The sequence below is a fragment of the Patella vulgata genome, chromosome 6, assembly GCF_932274485.2.
Source record: "Patella vulgata chromosome 6, xgPatVulg1.2, whole genome shotgun sequence".
Classification (NCBI taxonomy): Eukaryota; Metazoa; Mollusca; class Gastropoda; family Patellidae; genus Patella; species Patella vulgata.
The window spans coordinates 22516940-22539358 of NC_065884.2; the positions used below are offsets into that span (position 1 = coordinate 22516940).

At 35.1% G+C, this 22419-nt stretch overlaps 2 protein-coding genes across 7 annotated transcripts in view; both read left to right on the forward strand.

Moving 5' to 3' along the window:
* LOC126825071 (uncharacterized) overlaps positions 1 to 22419 on the forward strand; it is a 40151-nt gene that overhangs the window by 2704 nt on the left and 15028 nt on the right. For 3 of the 5 annotated variants that reach the window (XR_007681774.2, XR_007681773.2, XR_007681775.2), the window contains 5 exons: positions 1147 to 1431; positions 2155 to 2520; positions 4061 to 4091; positions 4621 to 4665; positions 5336 to 5513. The exons of 1 other annotated variant lie outside the window; for it this stretch is intronic. The gene's annotated coding sequence lies outside the window, so the exon portion shown is untranslated. Of the gene's footprint in view, positions 1 to 1146; positions 1432 to 2154; positions 2521 to 4029; positions 4092 to 4620; positions 4666 to 5335; positions 5514 to 22419 lie in introns of those variants that run through there. One more of the 5 variants, XR_008788445.1, reaches the window with a different exon arrangement.
* Positions 10385 to 21728, forward strand: LOC126825072 (uncharacterized). Of its 2 annotated transcripts, none has more exons than XM_056101597.1 (6): positions 10385 to 11850; positions 13258 to 13346; positions 14222 to 14539; positions 15120 to 15398; positions 17096 to 17530; positions 19083 to 21728. In XM_056101597.1, the coding sequence occupies exons 2-6, from the start codon at positions 13277 to 13279 to the stop codon at positions 19148 to 19150; spliced, it is 1170 nt and encodes a 389-aa protein (XP_055957572.1). In that variant the 5' UTR covers positions 10385 to 11850; positions 13258 to 13276; the 3' UTR covers positions 19151 to 21728. The 2 variants fall into 2 exon arrangements, with proteins under 2 accessions (XP_055957572.1, XP_055957573.1); XM_056101598.1 differs by having other exon boundaries at positions 13261 to 13346.

Below are 22419 nucleotides of genomic sequence, written 5' to 3' on the forward strand. Positions count from 1 at the left end.
GCTGTGAAATAGTTGAAGGCGACAATACGATAGTCAATTTAAATTAAATAAAATATGATCAGAAAAAGCGAGGCGTTTTTTTAAAGACTACTTCGTTTCAAAAACTTGACGTCCTTTGCTTGCTCGATAGCTTAGTGTTGAAAAAAAAAACAGCGATCCGAGGCAACAAAATTGTATTCTATCCTGTTGTCCTGTTGTTGGCTTCTCGGGTTGTGAATACGACAGAATAGAGTCGAAAGCACAACAAAATTAAAGTGACAATTGTCGGATTGTGTTGTCGTGATTATTTTGTCGATTCTGTCGACTTGTCGCCTTCTTCATACGGCGACGAATCAGATGACATTTGAATGGCCGCTAACAGCAACTAAATTTAATTGCTTCAATATAAATCTCGCGACATTTAAAAATTTAACGACAAACCGGATATTCGAGACTTGGTCTTGTTTGTTCATTGCTGTGATTGTAAACAATATACACTACTTCCAACACTCATAACTTCGATCAAAATAAACTAATTTAACTAAAATTTTCAACATATTCATTTTTCAGCTCTTTATCTAACTCTTACATAATGCATCTTTAAATCGTTTTTAAAGAACATAATTAGATAGTTTATTACATACATTTGGCCCCGACAGTACCAATCTCATCATTTTTTTAAAACAAATTTCAGCCATACTTTAATTTGGCCCACCTACCTAAATGATTCGCCCTTACAACTTTTCAACTTATTAAACGTAAATTGTTTATTTAGAACTATTTCCAACAATTCGTTCAAGGTCCACGTCCAGTTTTAGTGTGTTAATACAAGAAGTCCATCGAATGAACATAAAATCAATTCTTGACTCTTTTCAGAACATCTGATTACATTTCTCATTTTTTAAATAAATAAAAAGTTCAGTTGTATTTTATGTAATATCACTTTAACTTGGTATAATATTGTAAATGTCTACAAGTTGATGGTAGTAGCTTATAAAGGTTGCGAGGCATTCACAGGACATGTTAAACTGAAAAGTTATTGAATTTATAATAATGCAGGAATGAGTATATTAATTGCATGATTTGATTTTTGTATACAATGCAAAAGTACGTCCATGAAGTATGTAGATCTATTTAGAACGTGTTTTTTTTATATGTATATTTTAGAAGGAGCTGTCATTCTTAGTTTTAAATCAAGTCCTAGGAGGAGTAATATAACTGTAGGAACTAATGTAATATTTACATGTACTGTATCCAGTGCTACGTCTTTACCAGTAGATGTTTCTATATATAGTCAGAATAGAGAAGGAAAGCTAACATATGTCACCAACTCCACATCTAGAACATTTACTGTATCAACAATAGTTCAATGTTTGGATTACAAGTTTATATGTACAGTATATAATGGTTATGGTAGTAATTATATTCACAGCATGTATAAGTATATAAAGTGTAAGTATCATAATTACATATAAATACGATGTTAGTAATTACTGAACAGTAGAGATAATTATATATATAAATCTAAAACAATTGTCAAGTGTAAGTATCAAAGACATGTATTACTAACTGTGCAAATAAATAAGTAATTTGAACGTTAATATTGTTATGAACAGTAGATACAACAGTAGTAAATCTTATAAAATACATTTGAGTCCCATTTTGAGGTATACTTGAGCTTATATTTGTAATAACATAGCTGTTATGTAGGCTGTGCCTTTGAAATGTATTCGGCTATAGATGGTATGGGTGTGTGTGTGTGTGTGTGTGGGTGCGTGTGTGGGTGTGTGTTGGAATCCGCTCCGTCACTGCAGCTTTGGGTGGGCTGTAAAAACGAACAAATGTATATATCTTTATTCTGCAAGTTTATCATTAAATGATACACAGAATCATACAGCTTAAAACATCGGTTGAGACATTTTCGATTGTATTATATCGAGCGGGGGACTTAATTATCTCGAGCGCTCGACTCAACTTTTTGCGTGTCCTAAATCAGCCATCGTACATTGCAACACACGATTGTTTTACATTAGTTAGTAAGTAAAATTGCAGGTTTTTGTTAAATGTTTTGTTAAATATAGGTTGTCTATCATTTGAACTGTAGATAAAGAAAAATAGAAAGTTCCTGCTAACAGTTGTTGAGAATTTATTTAAAATTATTTTTTGTTTAATTAGGTCCAGTAAAACTGCTACTCGATAAAAGCAACACAACAGTTAATGCTACTGTTGGATCTGAGGTTAGATTACAAGTGCATTACTCAGGATTCCCCGAACCAAGCCACGCCTGGTACAGACGATCATCACAAGTTGAGGTCAGGTTTACATTAAACGTAAATCCAGTAATGACATCCAACTCCGAGAATAGGACAGTGAATGTTCAGCCACATAACTCTACAATTAAAGCTGAAGAATGGTGTCCAGCAACCACACAGCGGTTTATCAGCGCCGCTGGATTGGGTATCGGTATCGCTGTAGGCGTTATAATCACTCTTCTGGTACTGGGCATGAATTTGCTAGTTAGTAGAACTTTGAAATCGAGAGGTAAATACGACAGTGTAGATATTACAACACCGATAAATAGAATGTGTTTTATTTAGCGCGGTTTCCCCTTGTCAGTAGTTCAGGACGGAGGGTCTAACAAGGATAGTTTACTTAATATAAGATTTTATTAAGAGGTCACTCCCATTAAGAGGTCAGTCCTGAAAATTCACTTGGGTGGCTGCTCAATACAGATTCTACTGTACTCAGGGGACAAATTTTATAGGCCGATCAAAATAGACCCACTCCGTCAAAACCCCAAGCTTTCGCTCCCCGTACAGTTTTGACCCGAGAGGGATTTCTTGGATCATTGGAAGTTAGCACACACTTTTGATTATTCCCATTTCTGCCCATCAGATTGTGTCTAATAGTATGTGCATTGTGCAATGTACAACTGGAACGTGTCAAATCGATGCTGGTTCAAATTGTAATCTTGTGTTCTGGAAAGAGTAAACAAATATCGTCTCGTGTGTGACGCACATCATTTCTGTTGAATTCATTCCAGACAACTGGAAATGACGAGTTAATCGTAATAGCAGTATACGTAAGAGATGTAAAGAACATCACATAAAATATTCGAACTATGAAAATAAGTGAATTCCAAGCAATAACAAATTTAAAGTGAACAAGAGTCTATCAAATATTCAAAGCAATAACAATTTTAAAGTGAAAAAGAGTGTATAAATATACCAAGTAATAACACTTTTAAAGGAGCTAAATCGTTAATATTTGGGACCTAGAAATTGACACAAATGGGTCGCAACGCATTTGATAATGTAATATGAATATATATAAACTGATTTACATTCAATCATTTCTGTTTTTACCGTAATTTCTAATCAGTTATGTTCTGCGAAATACGCCAGAAGTCTCAATCGAATGGCAATCTTTAGCGTCTGGTTATTCTAGTCTACACCAATAGTATTTATTGCGCATGACTTCTGGAATATCCTCGTTCTTGGAGTCCCTTGTTACAAATGGCGCTGAAACACATTATGGTACACGATTCGTGTACCAATAGTAAAATGTTTATTTTGTCTTAAATATTGGATATCAGAAGCCCATCTTTTTCCGGTAAGATCACAACATCAATGTTGATTTAAACTGACAAATAATTCGTGTTTTCAATATCGAAGACTTTGGATGATATTGAGTTAGAGCTACTTTTAAGTAAAAAAGAGCGTATAAAATATGAGATGAAATTTTCCTAAAACATGATATAGCTAATCGATATCTTATTAACACTGTAGAAAATTTTTATCCGTTTTTATCTATGCTATTCCTTTAAAATAATTCAAATAATATTCTTATTTTGTATGACAATATAACATTATTGTAAAAATACATTAACAGAATTTACGTACAAATGAAGGTAATGTCGAACAGATTTCACAATTAATTAACTAATAAGCATGTATGTATTATTGTTATCTCGTAGTATTTATTAACATTGAGTGATATACTCATATTATTTACTGACAATCAGTAATATATTAATATTGTTTTTTGAAGCTCAGTATTATATATACTTATCTAATTGTAGAAGGTAAAGACGCATAAACAATTCCAAAGAGGTTAGTGTTCCATATTTTATATTTCTGGTAGATATAACTATATCTATAATATTATATATTTAATACCTAGCAGCAAATTATGTTGGGGTTTTTTTGTATTTTTTTACAAATCATTCATCGAATTCTTATATGGATATCTATTAATATAAGTATGTATATTTGTTTGGGAGGGGGGGGGGCTGAACTAAAGATCATGTTTTACTCAGATTTAATTTGTTTGTTTCAACTGATCGAGATAAAATATGCAGTTCCAAGTGGGTATCAATATATTTTTTGTAATTACTGAGAATTTCCAGAACCCCGATGACTACATAAAATTATATGGAGGTTCCTGTGTATGCATGGTCAATTTTTCCGTCTTCATTAGCCATTAGCCCAGTCGGAGCAGAACATTGGGACGTTTTAAAACCCCTTTTTCATTTCTGTTCGTGTATATAAGCTGGGATATTAGGGCACAATGTGAAACTCCTCTGAGCGCCATGTTCTATATATTACTCACCTCACGCTTTACTTTGATTTTTATTTCTAGCATCACTAACTAACAACCAAGACAAAAACCAAAACAGTCCATCAGGTAATTGCTTCTTTTGTAGATTTTCATGCAAAAAAAACAAAAACCAGCATACAGGCACATATATTAGTATTAAAGGGTCAATCTCGATTATATTTTGGAGAATAAAACTGCTTAGTTTTGTGTTAAAAGCCCCTAAAATTTTCTACCTTAGGGCCGAGTAACTAACTCAAACAACTCAAACCTGTCAGTCTTTATGTGGAAATGGAGACTTTTATTTTATAAAAATAAAGTGTAGTTGATATTTTCCTTTCGGTATCAAGTATAACCTGTGGGTCAAGCACTGTATAGACCGCTAAAGGAACGGCAATAGATTATAAGGTCACCCAACGAAATATTTGACCCGAAATCTTAGAAAGGTTTCGTGTCCAGATAAGCGGTTTTGACTTTCAAGTCCAAATGCCTGAATATTTTGAGACAAGGTAAATACACTATTCCTCTATATTTTTGTGTTTAAATTACGTACCCGGACTTTTATTTCTGATACACTGTTAAAATCGGGATGGTCCCTTTAATTATCCATTCTGCCCAAAACGAGTCTCCATAGATTTTAATATAATATACCTAATACTCTCTCATCGTTGTGATCTTTACGACTAAATTGTTCAATTGATATATTTAATAATAATGCTGTTTTGTTGTTTTTTTTATTTATTTATTTTTTTAATTTCAGTCTTCTTCAATACTTCTTATAATTCATTTGAAAAGGACACTTATGACAATACTGACGTCAGACCAAATCAATCTATAGGAGCTAAATCTCTATTCTTTGGCACCTAGAAATTGACATAAATGGGTCGTAACGCATAATAATAATGTAATATGAATGTAATAAACTGATTCACATTCAATAGTTTCTGTTTTACTCTAATTTCTAATCAGTTATGTTCGGTGAAATACGCGAAGAGTCCAAATTGAATCACCGTCTTTTGGTGTCTAGTTATTCCAGTCTACACCGATAGTATTCTCCTGTTGAATATGTTTAGCCTCGTTCATCGAGTCGCTTCATTACAAAGATCTTACTTTATGATATCAGAAGCCCATCTTTTCACGGTGAGATATAACAGCATCAGTGTTGATTTAAATTGACCAATAAGTCGTATTTGCAATGTCGAAGACTGTGGATGAAATTGAGTTAGAGACTTAATATTTCTCACGAAAAGATGATCGAAAAAGACTGCAATGAAATATTCGGACCTTATATTTTGTTTCATATAAATTTGTTTTCATTTTGTCCATCATTTTTATACGCCGACAATCCATACAACGTCCAAGGCATTGCCCTCTGTCATTGACAACTCTCATATTCATACATGTAATTTGTTTCACAGAGGTAATGTGAACGCCTTCTTTTAACTCTGTAGAAGGTGACTGACTTTTAAGTTTAAGTCTATTATAGGTCTACGTGTGAAATCACATCATGCGGCCTCGTTAGGGGCTCTACTATATACCGGAAAACACCGGAAAACTACCGAAAAACACCATGTTATACTGAATACCGGAAACAGCGGAAAAACACTAAATACCGGAAAACATACTAAATAACGGAAAACACACTAACTACCGGAAAACACCCTAAATAAGTAACTCGGAGCCATGTCCTCTGGAAAACACCGGAAAAACCTAACCCTAACCCCCCCCCCCCCCCCTGGTCCTCTGGAAAACACCGGAAAAACCTAACCCTAACCCGAACTACCTGCAAACAGAGGACCAGGCTCTGGGTTACCTATTTAGGGTGTTTTCTTGTATTTAGTGTGTTTTCCGGTATTTAGTGTTTTTACGGTGTTTTCCGGTAGTTTTCCGGTGTTTTCCGGTTGTTTACCGGTGTTTTTCGGTGTTTTTTGAGTATTGCCGCTCGATAGCACGTGCGTTGTTTACATCGGACGTAGCAACACAAGCGATTATTCACTACTGCTCAGTAGCAGTTCGTACGTATGTCCGTTCGTACGTATGTACGTCCGTCGTCCACAATTTCTTGTGCACACTCTACAGACTACATTTATCATCTGATTGTTTTGAAACTGTTATATGTTGTTTACATCAGTGAGATGAAGAATCCTATTTAATTTCAGTAATTTCCGTTCTTCTGGAGTTATGGCCCTTGTTTCACTTTGTTGAATGTTGTGATCGGTCTAACGACAAAAGTTATCATCCAATCAGTATGAAATTTATCTGCATCATTTGAATTGGTGCAATGAAGAAGCCTCTAGAGTTATAACCCTTGGTTCACTTTTTGAATCTTGTGAATGCTCGATTGACGAAAGTTATACGATTTGTATGAACTCTATATGCGTCTTTTAAATTGATGAAACCATGAATGACGAAAGTTATCATCCGATATGTATGAACTCTATATGCATTATTTGAATTAGTGAAACGAAGAAACCTATTGAAAATTTAGCAATTCCCGTCAATTACTTCTGGACGAAAATTATAATCTTGTTTAACTTTGTTGAATCTTGTGAACACTCAAATGAACAAATTATCATCTGATTTATATGAAGTTTATATGGATCGTTTAAATTAGTGAAACGAAGAAGCCTTTTGAATTTCAGCAATTTCCCATAATAACTTCTAGAGTTATGGCTCTTGTTTCATATTGTTGAATCTTGTCAATGCTCGAATGACGAAAATTATCATCCGATATGTATGAACTCTATATGCATTATTTGAATTAGTGAAATGAAGAAACCTATTGAAAATTTAGCAATTTCCGTCAATTACTTCTGGACGAAAATTATAATCTGATCTGTATGAAATTGCCCCAATTAGCTACAAAAGAATAGATATGCTTCAACCCTTCTCGCCCCCGGACGAATTAGCTGCTGTGGGCGTATGTTTTGTTGCCTGGCAACCTATCTTTTACTCAATGATCAATTAACTCTGGAACACTTTATTGGTATACCTACGTTTATATATCTCACACACACGCCTTTGACATTAAAAATAAACTAAACATAAGTTCCCTATCCCTTAGCTTGTGTTTTGTGGTGTTACGCTCTTCTTTCTAAGTCTTTCCGGTGATCTCCCTCGGTCTCTTAAGCCGGGGCGACTAAAGGTATGTCCCTCTAGTAACACTGCATGTTGTCTCTATCCCAGCGTGATGTCCGTATTCCGACCTCTAAGCCGAGGCGGCTGCACGTCCCTCTAGGAAAGTCAATGATGTCTCTATCCCGCCTGATGTCTTCCCTAGGAACGCCAATAGTGTTGTTTAATTTATATCAAACGTTAAGATAGGTCGGCTATTAGGGCGAGGCAATTACCATTTTTAGGTAATTGTTTCGTTTGAGCACCCGTTTTCATCAATATTGTTTATTCCATTTGACTAATCTCTGAACGAGATGACTGGACACCAGTAACCTACTTCCAGAAATCGATGGTGGCAGGAATTGTCAGTGAGTTAGTCTAAGAAAGTTGAATCTTGCAAAATACCTACTTAGCCCAGTTCTGGTTATCACCTATTTGTTTAACCACTTCAATATATTAAACAGCGCACCTTTCATAGTACTAAAATAACCCGTATAGCATGACAACTTTACCGGTAACGAGTTCTGACATTTCTGGAACTGTTTTTCTAGTGATAAGTATAAACCAACAGAGGCACACCTGTTAGCGGCGTTGTTTTATTTCGGGTAAGAGAGTTTTGTTCTGTTTTAAAACAGGTGAGTCCGTGGGTGATAAGGGGTTGGGGTGAATGGTTTGACGCGTGTGCGTCGAGTGGCGTGGTTTCGATTCCAAGTTTGTACGTGACAAGGAGTAGGGTCGCCTATCCAACCTCGTGGGTTGTTTCCGAGTTTTCCGGTCTCCTTCCACATTTTAAGTGAATAAAGCGAAAGTGATTTATTGAAATAAAATTGAACCAAATTTTAGTCCCGAAATGACCTAGTTTGTGGCAAATTAATTAACAGGACGTCGCCTGGTATTTGTTTACTGATGTTTGATGTATATTACTACATGATAATAATCATTAGACATTATTTAATTTTTAAAACTGAAAATTTAAGAATTATATCTGGTTAATGCCAATGTACATATTTTAATTTAAAGTTGAATCTACAATGATTTATTACATGGGCTCAAATAGCTTCCTGAAAATGGGGAAAGGGCAGAGTATGTGAGCTTGATTTATGACATGACGAGGAACACTGTTTTCCTTTCTGCCTAACTTACCAGCGCAATAGTGACTGCAGCTTTTATCGGATGTTATTGTATATATTTTTTCCTTAGAATTCGATTTAATATTTGTAGAGTTATGCCCCTTTTATCAAAGCCCGTCCACGCTGCTTGTATAATGCTCATATAATGCTCGTTGGCAGGATAGAAATTAATTAATGAAATGGGTTTTAATCCCCTATCCAATTTAAACTGTCAAAGGTCCTTTTACGTAAGCGCTTACCTCGGTTTTTCGTCCTGTCCGAACGACTATGCTTTGTGCATTGCCAGGTCATCCGTACTGTGCCACTTACGAGGGGGAATCATGACGGAAAGTCCTGACCTCCAGGATAGTGAGCCACACGCCTTGCTCACTGAGCTACCGCGACTACCTTGGCAGCATAGAGGCCAGGGTTTTCGTCCGATTGTTCTGAAACTGTCAGGAAACTTAAGTATTATGATGAGACATCTGTCCCTATTTCTTATCGTCTGAATCCGTACAATATTTGTAGAGTTACATCCCATTTGTAGAAACCTGCTCATACTACTGGTGATGTTTGTCAGCAAGATAGTGGTCAGAGTTGTCATCAAATTTTATGATACGACAAGATACGGATTAATATGTTTTAAATTTCTGCCGAAACTACTTGTAAGCAAGATATATAGATGGGGCAGTTTTCATGGAATTTTTCTGGCCCTTGATTTTACAATAAGCTTTTTTCCCAATTTCATGAAAGTTATTATAAATCTTGTGGACGCGACAGAAGCAACATATTTTAATAGATTATTTTGAAATTCGGTGTGAAGCATTGTGGCCCTGAGATCATGAACCTTATTATATCTATATTGATATTTATAAATGTTATAATTTTATATAATTACTGACAGTATTTTATATGTGTATATAATTTTATATGATTCAGTGTGTTCGTATTTTATATGAGCATATTATCTTATATGATAGATAATTAAAAATCCTCGCTCAACTACAGTAAAAAAAAACAGATTTAAATAGAAATAGGAGGTGGGTTATTCATTTCCATAATGTTTAGCGTTTCCTAATCTGATATGACTATATAATTTTATAAGATTAATGAAAGTATGGGAATTTAATTTTAGTTGCAATATGATATAGTTGGTTAATAATAATTATAAAAGATTATTTAAATGATTATATATTTATATATTTCTTTTACGAAACTGACTTATTACAATATTTTAAGTATTTAAAATTAAAGTAAATATTTTGCTAATTTAAGGGGAGGACTATAGTTTTTTCTCCTCCCTTCTGTCCATCTGTCCGTCTATCCGTTTGTCTGGGCGAGTTCGCTTTTGGTGATATTCCTTAATTTTTTGACTGAATTATTTCCTATTGTTGACTAAAAGTCAATGCGAATATCCGGAATTAATTATGGTTAAACTTGACACTTGACACTTGACACTACGCAGCTTTATTCATTGCATTGTGTTTTTTGTTTATTCACCTATTTCCTTTACATTATCCATATGTATTCTTGTACTTAAGAAAGAAATCATAATATAGACTAAGTCTTTTCCTCAATCCCTTTCAATTTTCGAATAAACTATTGTCTAAAAAAACAAAGCAAGTACAAGGACATCATATCGGAAATACGAATGAATTTAATTACCAATGCCTTCAAACATAGTTGCAAATGCAGTGATTAGTGAGCCAGCTTCTTACTGAATCAGTGCGGCGTTTGCATTTGTTAGATTATAGTCTCCAAATGAAACTCAATTGAAAAGCATTCTAGTAAAGCAAATCCAACTAGTATACCGATTTTAGGGCTCCTAAAATGAACGTCCTACTGTTCTGCTCCGACATGCAGTGTACTATGCGGGAAATTTTGTCTAAGCGTTATGACCTACTCTTATATCGAATTCCAACTGTCAAGGGTTCTTATACGTGCTCGCTAATGTGTACACGAGACCGAGGTTTTTCGTCCCATCGGAACGAGTATGTGCTGTCCATTGTCAGGTCGTCCGTCCAACACCACTGAAAAGGGGAAACCAATCTGGAAAATTCGGCAAACGAAGGGTTTGAAGGCGGGACCTCCAAGTTAGCGAGCCAACATCTTACTCACTGAACCACCGTGGCTACTTGAACCTAAAGGACTTTTAATAATGCCCACGGCAGGGTATGGGTGATAGCATTACTTTTTCTAGAGCATCTAATACCACGTATCGTTTGGGAGCGCATGTCTAAACAATTGGTGATAATGACGAATAATAGATACATGGTTAATCGCATTGCACTTTATTGGACAGCTGATCCGATCTCTCCTTCGTAGAGATAGAGAAATGTGGTTTTACGTCCACTCGACACAAACAAGTCATTTCAATTTTATTGCACGTAGGGGTCTTTTAGCAGTTGGAGGAAATCTGAGGACCCGGAGAAAACTCACGAGGTTGGACAGGCGCCCCTACTCCTTGTCAAGTACAACCGGGGAATCGAAACCAGTTGACTCTATGACAAACCTTATGATATGTACAGCGCGCACGCGCTAACCATTCGCCATCCATCATCCTCTCTCTCATTCGGGATTATATCGCTAATAAAATATGGTGGGAATGAGTTTATCCAAGTCCGAACTGACTCTTGATGTAGCAATAAGCACTGGCGGTTGTCGTGCACGATACAGGCAGCCCTTACTCTTTCCGTAACACAATTGATATCATGCCAGTTAACATAGCTAATAGATTTGTTCGAATTTTAGTACTTAAAATATTGCTTTCAAGAGGTATCACACAAATTAAATAAATAATCCAGTATATCATTTTAGCTTTTAAAAGTTTTTGTGAAATAGAACCCCGCCCAATTACTATTGATATTTAACATTAGAACTATAAGGCAGTATTGAGGTCGAGAACGGTTCTTCATATTATTAGCAACCAATCAGATGATATAATGTGATAGCTTCCTTGTTCCATTAACTAACTGTGTATTATCTACATTTTGTGTCATTTGGCTAATTGCATTGTGGTGAATAACATTAACTGTTAAAAGCCTTTATTGGGGTAAGTCTATTTTATAATTTATAAGGTTATGTCATTTTACTATTATTTTCTACTTATATCATTACGTTATGTTTTTTTTTTCAAAGAACTTTAGTCTCCTAATGAATAATACGCCATCTACATTTCTATTGATTTCATGACGTCGTCGTTTTCTGTCTAAGAACGCCGATCAGCTGCTGAAGAATGACTCGTTTCTATCCATGAACATCGAGGTCAAGATTATACCTAACCATGGTTTTTCTTATTTAATCATCTAGATTACCATTTGAAGAATGCCTTTCATTCCTTATTTTTTTGTTAAATTCAAATAAGAAAAATCTTTTCTAGAGGATATAGTTTAGGCTTGAATAAGTAGGGAGTATAAATTACATGTAACCTACTAAATCCTGACTATTTGTTGTCGATTTATATGTATATGTCTTTACCAAGGATTATTTTTTAAATGATTAAGTTCACTGAGGTGAATTATTTTATGACCTATTGAAACGTTTGTTGACTACTAATTGTATGACTTTTTATTACGAGTTTTGTGAATATGCATATTTCGGACAACTGACGATGAACATTATCGTCAGTGTTACAATTGGACAGTAAATATGGGTGAATTATTCTTTTTATTGGTCTACTAAATTCGATTACGTACTAGCCGATAAATTTCTGATATGTTTAGTTCGTAGTCTATTAAACATACATTATGCAAGAGCTAAATCTGCCCATTGCAGGTCTTTCTTTAAGCCTGATCTAAATTATGAAATAGACATTAATTAAATTAGACAGGCCATAATCAATTCTCGATGTCATCGCTAGCCTGCGAGGTTTATTGGATTAGGTTCCGATTTGCTGTTCGACTTCCATTCATGATTTAATCATGAAATGGATAATCGAGACTATGTTTTTATCGTATCGACTAATGATGATCGAGGCTAGGCCGAAAATTCAATCGCTAAAATCTCGGTTCAGAGTGGATCAATTTGACTGAAATTTTCAGCAAATTCCCTTTACCCTATCTAGTTTTTAACTATTATAGTGAGAACTGCCAGCTCTTTATCTAATCTCCTATAATGTATCTTTAAGTAAGTCTATATCTCTACAAGAGGTATAGCCGATTCCCAACACCAAAGCTGAGTCCAAGGGAAAGGCAAATAACTATTCAGGGGCCTGTTTCACGAAATTTTAACTAAGATAAAATCCAAATTTTAGTAATTTGATTGGATAATATTAGATTTATTTTAGTGCTTAGCCAATCAAAATTGAAGTATCTACTAAAATTTGGATTTTATCTTTATTTAAAATTTCGTGAAACAGGGCCCTGAATTGTTTAGTGTTAGATGGAAGACCAAAACGCTATTTATTCAATATTCTTAATTCTTTTAAGTATAGATATCCCCTTTCTTGTTTTTCTTTCAGTAGACTGCAGGTATTTAAAATGTTGGAATTCGGGATCAAATATTTACGTTTATATGTTATTCTTCACATCTATACTCTATCTGTACAAGGTAGGTAGTAACACTGATAAACTTTTGCATGTTGAGGCATTTCGTCGCAAAAACAGGTGAAAAGGGAACATTCCAGCATGCAAATGATATAAAATAGCACAGCACAATGGATAGAGAAACCCAGAAGACAATCGTTATGGGCCTTTATACGTAATCAGATTTATACCGTCATAAAGGTTTTAAGTTTCTATATCAACCTCGTCGACAGTAACGTTGCGGTCTTCTAATGATTCGTATCTCCTTGAGGAGAAGAATGGACATCTTATGATGAAAGAGAGTCTCAGATTGCAGCCCAAAAGTTGTAGAATAAACCTCGGTATTTATTCGCAGCATCAATACGTTATCAAGTTTTAAGATTAGTCTTAAAACTCCTTCGCTTAAAAGAGATTATCGTTGTTAACTCTATACTATCTTTAACAACCACACCTTTTCAGTGTCGATTTATATTTTATTTTTAAAATTTGTGATTGTCTTACTTATTACTTACATTCATGTATGTTTGTACCATGTCTATTGTAAAGCGCTTTTGAGCACTCTTTGTGGAAATGGTGCTATAAAAATTCTTTGACTCTTTTCCAATCCCCTTATGGTGGTTAAATTACTGATTACCCGTCATGAGGGCGTCAGAACGAGTTAGCTTTGCGTTCCCTTTGGTTTTGTATTCCGTATTTTATATGATCTATAAAATGTTAAACAGCCAATAAAAACTCAAGGTTTTCCTCTTATGTTTCGTGCATAACCCAATTTGACGTCAACTGCCTATGTGGCAGCTGGTCTGAAAATGGTAGATCTTACCTGAGCCTTGAAGTCGGGGCGAAGTAAAGTGTTGTATGTTCATGTACAAAATCTGACATTTGGGCGCACTATAATTTCAGGATTAAGTGTGACTCAATCACCAGAGAAAGTGATGTATGGCAGCCCGGTGACAATAACTTGCAACATCGGCAAAATAACACAGGAAGTTGAGTGGCTGTATGAAGGAATCCAATATTTCAAATGTTCGAAACCATATTGTGCTGGAATTTGTCACAAGATTCAAACAATAGACCAAACACACTATTCCTATGATTTCAATATTGAAAAGGGCACCACTCAAGTGCAACTCCAGTCCGTGATTAAAAAGAAAAATGAAGGAAATTGGACTTGTAAACATGGGGGTTCCGTCGTTGGAGATATAGCTATTAATGTTACAGGTAAGTTTAGAAAGGACTGTATCAGACAGACATATACACACAGTAACAGAAAAGTAGACAGCTCTGTATCAGACAGACATACACAAGACTGTATCAAACAGTAAAATAAACTGGTCCCAGTTTTATTCACATTTTGAAAGTAGGTAAATCAAACTATCAAGCTATAATTAAGAACGTGGATGTGGGCCCTAAAAGAATTCTGACCTGATTCTCTCTGGACTCAGAATTAGCCTCATAAAATCCGCGATTGCAAAGATAGATTCTATTTAATGGCCCCGTGTTGTTATTTTTTTACTACCATGATGCGACCTTATTTGATTAGCGCTTTGGGCTTTAATTACGTCCGGTTTGTCTTGAACCGGGCTCACCAACGGTATAGCTTTATATCTAGATCCCCCTTTCTCTTTATGAAAATCGGTAATGACCCATGGCCCCTGTTATTAACGAGTGTCGTTCACGGGGCATGATATGGTCATACTATCTAATGTAGTTAATACTGCATCACATTTTTTATTCTTTACTTATTCCTAATAAACATGGAACAATGCCTAATGATAATTCATCTGTTGAACTATTTCAGATAAACCACTTGTAACTTTCACTGGTTTCATCGACAGCGTAAAATATTCTACCTCTATTAACGTGGATGAAGGGGGGGAAGTAGAGCTTAAATGTGAAAGCACTGAACCGGTTCAAAAAATCACAATTTCTGGTTCTGACAGAGAATCATCGTCTAATGAGAGTGCATCAAATCATAGCTGGCCGATAAAGGCCAGGTGCTTTGATCATGAATTTAGATGTGAAGCATCAAATGGTTATGGATCAGCCAACCCAGAGATGTTAACACTCAATGTTAAATGTAAGTACCGTATTTCATTTAATTCAAGTTTTCTTCTGACCGTTCTCCCCTGTAGGGTTGGGGTGGGGGCGAAAGGTTAGCGCGTGTGCGTTGTATCATAAGGTCTGTCATTGAATCAACTGGCGTGGTTTCGTTTCCCCGGTTGTACGTGACAAGGAGTAGGGTCGCCTGTCCAACCTTGAGAGTTTTCTCTGGCTCATGCGGTTTTCTCCCACTGCTAAAGACCCCTACGCAAAATTAAATTTTTAGCCAGGATGCGTAGAATACTAATACCTCGCACGTATGGAAGAGGAGGTAAACTGCGGTTGCAAAAAATTGATTTTTGGGCAAAAAACTTTTTATGGGACTAAAAATCCGCAATTTATCGCCCCTTCCATATGTGCTAGATATTAGTTTTCTATGCATCCTGGCACAATTTTTAACTTTTTGGACCACGGGAACAGTACCGGCTAATCTGTCCTAAATGGGGGCCGTGGCATTTTGGGCATGTCTGTTAGGGGTAACCCACCACACAAACTGTCAGGCAGTGGTCATTCATGATTCCTGTCGTGGTACTGAACAACTCCAAATTAGGTGGTACAGATTTCAGATAATCTAGCCTAGCTGTGATCTGGAAATTAGATAATTCCACCACTACAAATGTCTGGCAATTACATAGCTCTGTCAGGGGTACCCCACCACTAGAAATGTCTGTCAGAGTGTTTTTGTAATACCTGAAGATGTACGGTACACTGCTGTGCGATTTTTATGTGGTTCCCTTTTGTGCTAATCTAGACTAGTAGGGGGTGGGGGCATGAAATTTTGGGCGTGGAATACGACACCCACCACCAGAAACCCGGCAGACTTACATTCTGATGATATCAGATATGCATGCATTGATACCATATCGGAGAGAAAATTGGTACACTTTTCAGCTAGGTTAACCCTTTGGGTCCCCACTCTATTTAATGAGGTTACGTATTCGGCTGAACCGCCCCAGCATGAAGGAACTTCCACTGAATAGACTGGAAAAATACTAGTTGGAAGCAAGTACATATACCTTTAATGTGGTTATTCGTATGGTTGGACCGCCAGCATGGATTAAAAAGAAACAACATTCCCGTTCAAATAAGTTGCAATTTTAAAAACTTGATGATGCCTGGGTTTGTTCAAATAAAATTTGCTGCGTTCGTCATGCGACAAATTGATAAATCGTCTGCGTTTTCCTCTTAGTAGTTCGACGAATTTTAGTCATTTTCAAACTGGTCCGACGATCTGTCAAGCTCCATACCAGAGATTTTGGGATTCATTTTTAAAACATGCTCGATTTATTCATTTAGTGAGAAACGGTGGTTCACTGAGTAAAATGTTAGCTCACTAACCATGCCCGGGACCGGTTGCTCAAAGCTCCGTTAAATTTTAACGACTCTTTAACATGCAGTTAACGGATCGTTATCTTTAACGAAAAGAAAGTCTGTTGCTAGAAGCCCCGTTAACTTGCCGTTATATTTAACAGAGGTGTTGGGCTCCGTTATCTGTTTAACGATGGCATTAGTCGGCTGTCAGTCGAAGTATCTGGTATTCTGAATTTTTTTTAAAAAAAAATCCAAAATATAATACTGGTAAAAACCTTTATAAACACATTGGACTAAAATGCTGATGGGCGTATGATTCATTTTCTGACATCCTATTATGTCTTTATGTACATTTCTTTATAGGTCCCGTAAAACTAAAAGACGATACCGAGACAACTGTTGTGACGAATGTTGGTTCTGACACCACATTGGTGGTAAGATTTGTGGGATACCCTAAACCACAGATCGTCTGGAGTCGGAAGATTGGGCATACAACGTTTGTCTCAATGACTAACTATAGGAACACTAAAACAACATCCCATAATAATGCAACCCTCACTATTCAAACCGTGCACATGGAAGATAGTGGTGTATACAAAGCAGATTTATCCACGGGCGGCAGGAGCCTTCAGAAAGATTTCACATTGGTAGTAAATGAGAAAACTACAAGTGTTACTAATGATTGTGGGTGTGGAAGTATCGGTATTGGTGTTGGTGTAGGAATAGCGGTAACCCTTGTATTAGTTGCTGTCGTACTTAGTGTAACCTGGGGCGTTTTACGATGGAGGAAATCAAAAGGTTAGAATTTCTCGTAGCGCTAAATAAAATAATGGCGGGAAATATGATGATTGACTGGTCACAGGTAACCAATTACTTGAACAATAATATGGGAGTAGCTACACGAAACCTTCTTAGAAGCCGAAATAAGTATTTGAGTTATTGTAACAATGTAGTTGTGGTGAAAATGATTTAATATAATACAATATGTGCATTTAACTGTTGCAAATTATTATATTTTAGTTAAAATCCTTATACGGCATTTAGTAACTGAACATATGATATAAATCACAAATTTATATGGAAAACAATCACTGGGTTTATTTCACACTACGTTTCAACAAGTTCCTCTTGTCGTTTTCAAGTAAGTACTTGAGAACGACAAGAGGAACTTGTTGAAACTGTAGTGTGAAATAAACCCAGTGATTGTTTTCCATATAAATTTGTGTTTTATATTATATTTTAGTTAAGTAATGGAAACGAAAATTTAGGATTTGGACCCAGGATTCGCATTCTCGTCGAGGTACAGAATGTTTTTGTGTCACGAGTACCATATACAGTTGTTTTTAATTTGGTTGCCTGATTATATGTCAACTAATATTTTCTGGCTATTGTCTCTGTAAAGGTTTTAAAAGAGCAAAACGATTTGATTCATTGAGTTGATATGTGACTTCGATTAGGGATGGAAAACGTTCTGTACCATTACGTTTTTTTTATTTGAATATTAAGCGAAAAAAGAATTCTGTTAATTTTAATTTTTGGTTAATCTGGCGGCTTCTATGAAGTGTAAGATATTAAATGTAAAAACAAATCAACACATCAAATTTAATTTATCTGTTACCCAAATCTAAGAGGATTGGTTAATTCAATATAACACCATCTAGATTTTAATAACATGAATTCTATTTAGCGATTACACCAATCTGGTTAAACACAGATCCTATTTCGTTTCGTTTTTATAGTTCAAAATCTCGTTTTACTTGTCTTTACTACAAGTGTAGGCCATCGAAAGTATAAAAAAACGGAACGAAATATAGATCTGTATTTTAATCAGATTGCGATTACACCAAACGAGCGTAACAATTGTTTATGTTACATTTTTAAAAATATTATTATTCAATCGTAATTTAACATATATATGTGTAATATACTGTCTTTTTATGCATTGTTTAGATACTTAAGAGTGTTTGTCATTTGCCATTATTTTGGAATCCGTTTGATTAATAGCAAAACAAAACAAACACCGAACAAATTCAACTATTTCAAATCGAAATTTATATGTAGCAAGGAAGTGTATCGAACTGTAACAATTGATGGAAATTACTTATTTTTTATGATTTTGGTCAATTTTAGTATTTAGTAAACACTGAAGCCCCTTTATAAGATTGACAATATGCTAACTTTCATAGACATCATCATAATATTTAGATGTTGTTTGTGTAGATTTCATTTCTTAGCAACTTATCTTCTCCGGTCGAAATTGTTCCAGGATCGCTTTCACTTTAAACAGATCCTGTTTAATCTTAAACTAATCTTAATCTTGGTCCTAAGTGTAGTTATGGTATTATTTCAGGTCCTGTTAATATAGTTGTTGGACAAGAAGAGTATGAAAATGTTCAGTATACCAAAGAAAAATCTTAAATTGTTAATTATTACTTTGATATGAATTACACATTTGTTGGAAAATCACAAATTGAAAAGAAAAATGAGATGAACTAATATCAAACTACAAAATTTTCAAACTCTTTCTTGGGATTAAAAAAAATAATAATAGACTAAATGTTTTATTCTAAACAACAAAACACGTATTAACTGACTTTTTGTCCCTAAAGAAACCGTAAACCAATAAACATTTATTCGTGTTATTGTGATAAGTGGTATCGGGTGTTTTAGAAAAAGTAAGCATGATCTTTCCTCGTACATAAAATTCACATGTTAGTTTGAAATGTGTTGGAAATTGCCACGAAACCAAAGTTCCATTGTACTAATCACAAGTTTCCAAGTTGAAATCAGTTTAAAAGGATACCGGATTCCACTGTAAGTAGGAATAGGGTTAGGGCTAGGGTAAGGGGTAAATTTTAGTTTGATCTAAAATATTATTATATTAAAATATAATAATTTTTTAGATCAAAATCGCTTGCTTTGTTATTTTCGTATTTATTTTATCTTATTTTTTTAATAATATTTGTGCAGTCCTATTATAATTTCTCAAATTCATTCGATATTAAAAAATTTGAATTCAAAAAAGATTGATCCGGATATTTTCTACGATACAAGAAAGTGCTGCATTAGTAAAATGCTTTTTTGGAATGTTTCGGTGTGTCCAAATAGGTCTATATACCATGAAATCCCATCCTTGCGTGTACAGTTTACAGTACCCAACAAACTCTCACATCTACCAAATAATGCGCTTGAAAACTCATTTTTTTAATTATTTGGCATCCAAAATGGTGTTTATAGTACTCAGTCTTATTGAGAAATAAGGAATGTTATTCCAAGAGATTGCGTGAATGCAGATTAAATTGTAATATTTCTAAATTAATACGTATAGCTAACTATCAGTAGGGTCTATTATTAAAAGGTTGATAATATAGTGACAAAGTAGTCGACTTACATAACCCATAATATTTACCACCACCGGCAACAAAATAACAACACATCTGTATGCCGACTGTTACACGATACTAATTAACGAAAACGAGATGAAATACGGGTATGGGGAAGGAAACTAGATAAGTTTAACAAAACAGGGTGGATGTTATAATATTTACATCCTGATCAAGTTTCAGTTTTCATCCTCATTCCTCACGCATGTTGCAAATCAAACGCCAAAATCAATTGCTGTAAAAAAAAACCAAAAAAAACTCCAAAAACCAAGCAGATTATTTTTCTTGGAGATTCAGTCCAAAATACTAAGTACTCCAAAATTGCTTATAACCAGTAAGCATTTTATCTCTATTTTTTAAAAAATGACAAATTAATGCAATGAACCGGGATGGTTCTCTACACGCGGCCTATAGACATGGTGTGCAGAAATATAACGAAAACAGACCGTTTAATTGAATTTAAAAAAAGGGGATCACGTGGCTAAGTGGGTAAGAAGCCGAGAAAGTTCATCCAGATTTTCCGGCGTGGTTCCCCCTTGTCAGCGATGCAGGACGATGGCCTGACAAGGACAGCTGTCTAGTCCTTCGGATAAGACGAAAATCCGAGGTCCCGTGTATACATTGGAATGCACGTAAAAGATACCTTGGCAGTTAGAATTCGATATAAGAGTAGGTGATAGTGCCGCTGCCCGGGCAAAATTTCCCTCATAGCACACTGTATGGCGTATGCCCGTCTTCATTAGCTCAGCATAGGAGCAGAATAAAAGGACGTTAAACTCCATTTCATTTCATTTCATTTCATTTTGAATTAAAAAAAACTAACAAAGAGCTTCGGATAATCGTATAGGACTAGAATTAAGTTTCTCCAAGAGCCGTTCGAGATACCAGTTTTATTAATATATCCAAGGCGATCAATTTAACTATTATATAGAAGCTTTTAGTAATAATATTGCTTAATTTATTCTCCTTTTTTATTAATCATTATAACATTTACTTACTTTTAAATGATTTTACTGTTCATGTCTTTTATATCCTGACATTTAAAGATACATTTCGTCGAAAGTATTTACAGTATATGGTGGTTATTTCAAATAAATGTATGGCAAATTTGGTACATATGTAAAGTAGAGAAACCCAATCTTACCAGAAAAATACTGGTTTCCCTGAAAGACATCCACGAGGCGCGTATAGGACAAACATGTAATGGGATCCCTAACGGACAGTCCGCGTCTTGCTGTCTGATTATTGAAAGATGAAAGGGGTCATAGTTTTGTTGGGCGAATAGAAGTTGTGATAACAGTGAGAGACTTACACGTACTACAGACTTTGGGATTAAACAGCGGAAAGAGAAGTAAGCAGAAGATAATCTTAGAATGTACCTATAGGCTTCGACATTTATGGTAAAAGCACATCCCGTATCGACAAATTGTACACACTGAAAACGGCCCCGCCTCTCAATCACGTCACGTGACAAATAATGTTAATTTTATTTAAAATGTTGAACTTTCTTGGAATACTATCTGTATATGTTATACATGTATAAGTATATATATATTTTTAAATTGTAACTGCTGATTATTTTACAGATTATATAATAAATTAATTCTCGCCTTTTTTTTCTTATTTCTCACCATATCCAGTTTTACTTACAAATAAATGTATAAATGAAATATATAGTCTATGATTTAACTATTCTTCTGGTATCCTCGAGAATCAAGGAGTGCGATGTCCCAGATCCTATTATCCCCTCTTTTGAGAAAGAGTCCGCTTGATCTCTAGCTATACGAATGGTTATGTAATATTCCTTTGAATTTTGATGTTTTGTTGAATATTAAACAGAGTAGGTCATATTCTCCAATGTCGAACAATTTCCGGTTAACGACAGACGCCGATGGTTGATTATTTTGGCTACAGAAAATTACAAGATCAATTTTGAAATCAAATCTAGCCAACTCCATAAATAGTCAAAAAGATCACCAGGTCATGTTTTGGTTCTACAGATTGCTTTGTTTTCACAGCGTGTATTCGATTATTATCCCGATTTAATCTCATTTAATTTCTTCTACACCTTAAAAAATGTACCACGCATATTATTATATTTTAGAAATGAATATCTAAAACGGAAGAAGACAATTAATTCTGTATTATATGAACACAGACATTTAAAATCTACTTCCTCCTTTCTCCACGCCATAAACTGGGTGGGGCCACAGTGGCTCACTAACCAGGAGGTCCGGCCGAGAAAGTTTCCGCCTGCCAATCGTGCAGTTGCTAGAGCCGTTCGTGTCTAGTCGTTCAGATGGG

Bases quoted from the DNA above. Each gene is read 5' to 3' on its own strand.
- LOC126825072 (XM_056101597.1), top strand. From the start codon at position 13,277: ATGTTGGAATTCGGGATCAAATATTTACGTTTATATGTTATTCTTCAC. The intron at 13,347-14,221 runs GTAGGTAGTAAC...CTATAATTTCAG, and splicing joins CTATACTCTATCTGTACAAG to GATTAAGTGTGACTCAATCA. The intron at 14,540-15,119 runs GTAAGTTTAGAA...GAACTATTTCAG, and splicing joins TATAGCTATTAATGTTACAG to ATAAACCACTTGTAACTTTC.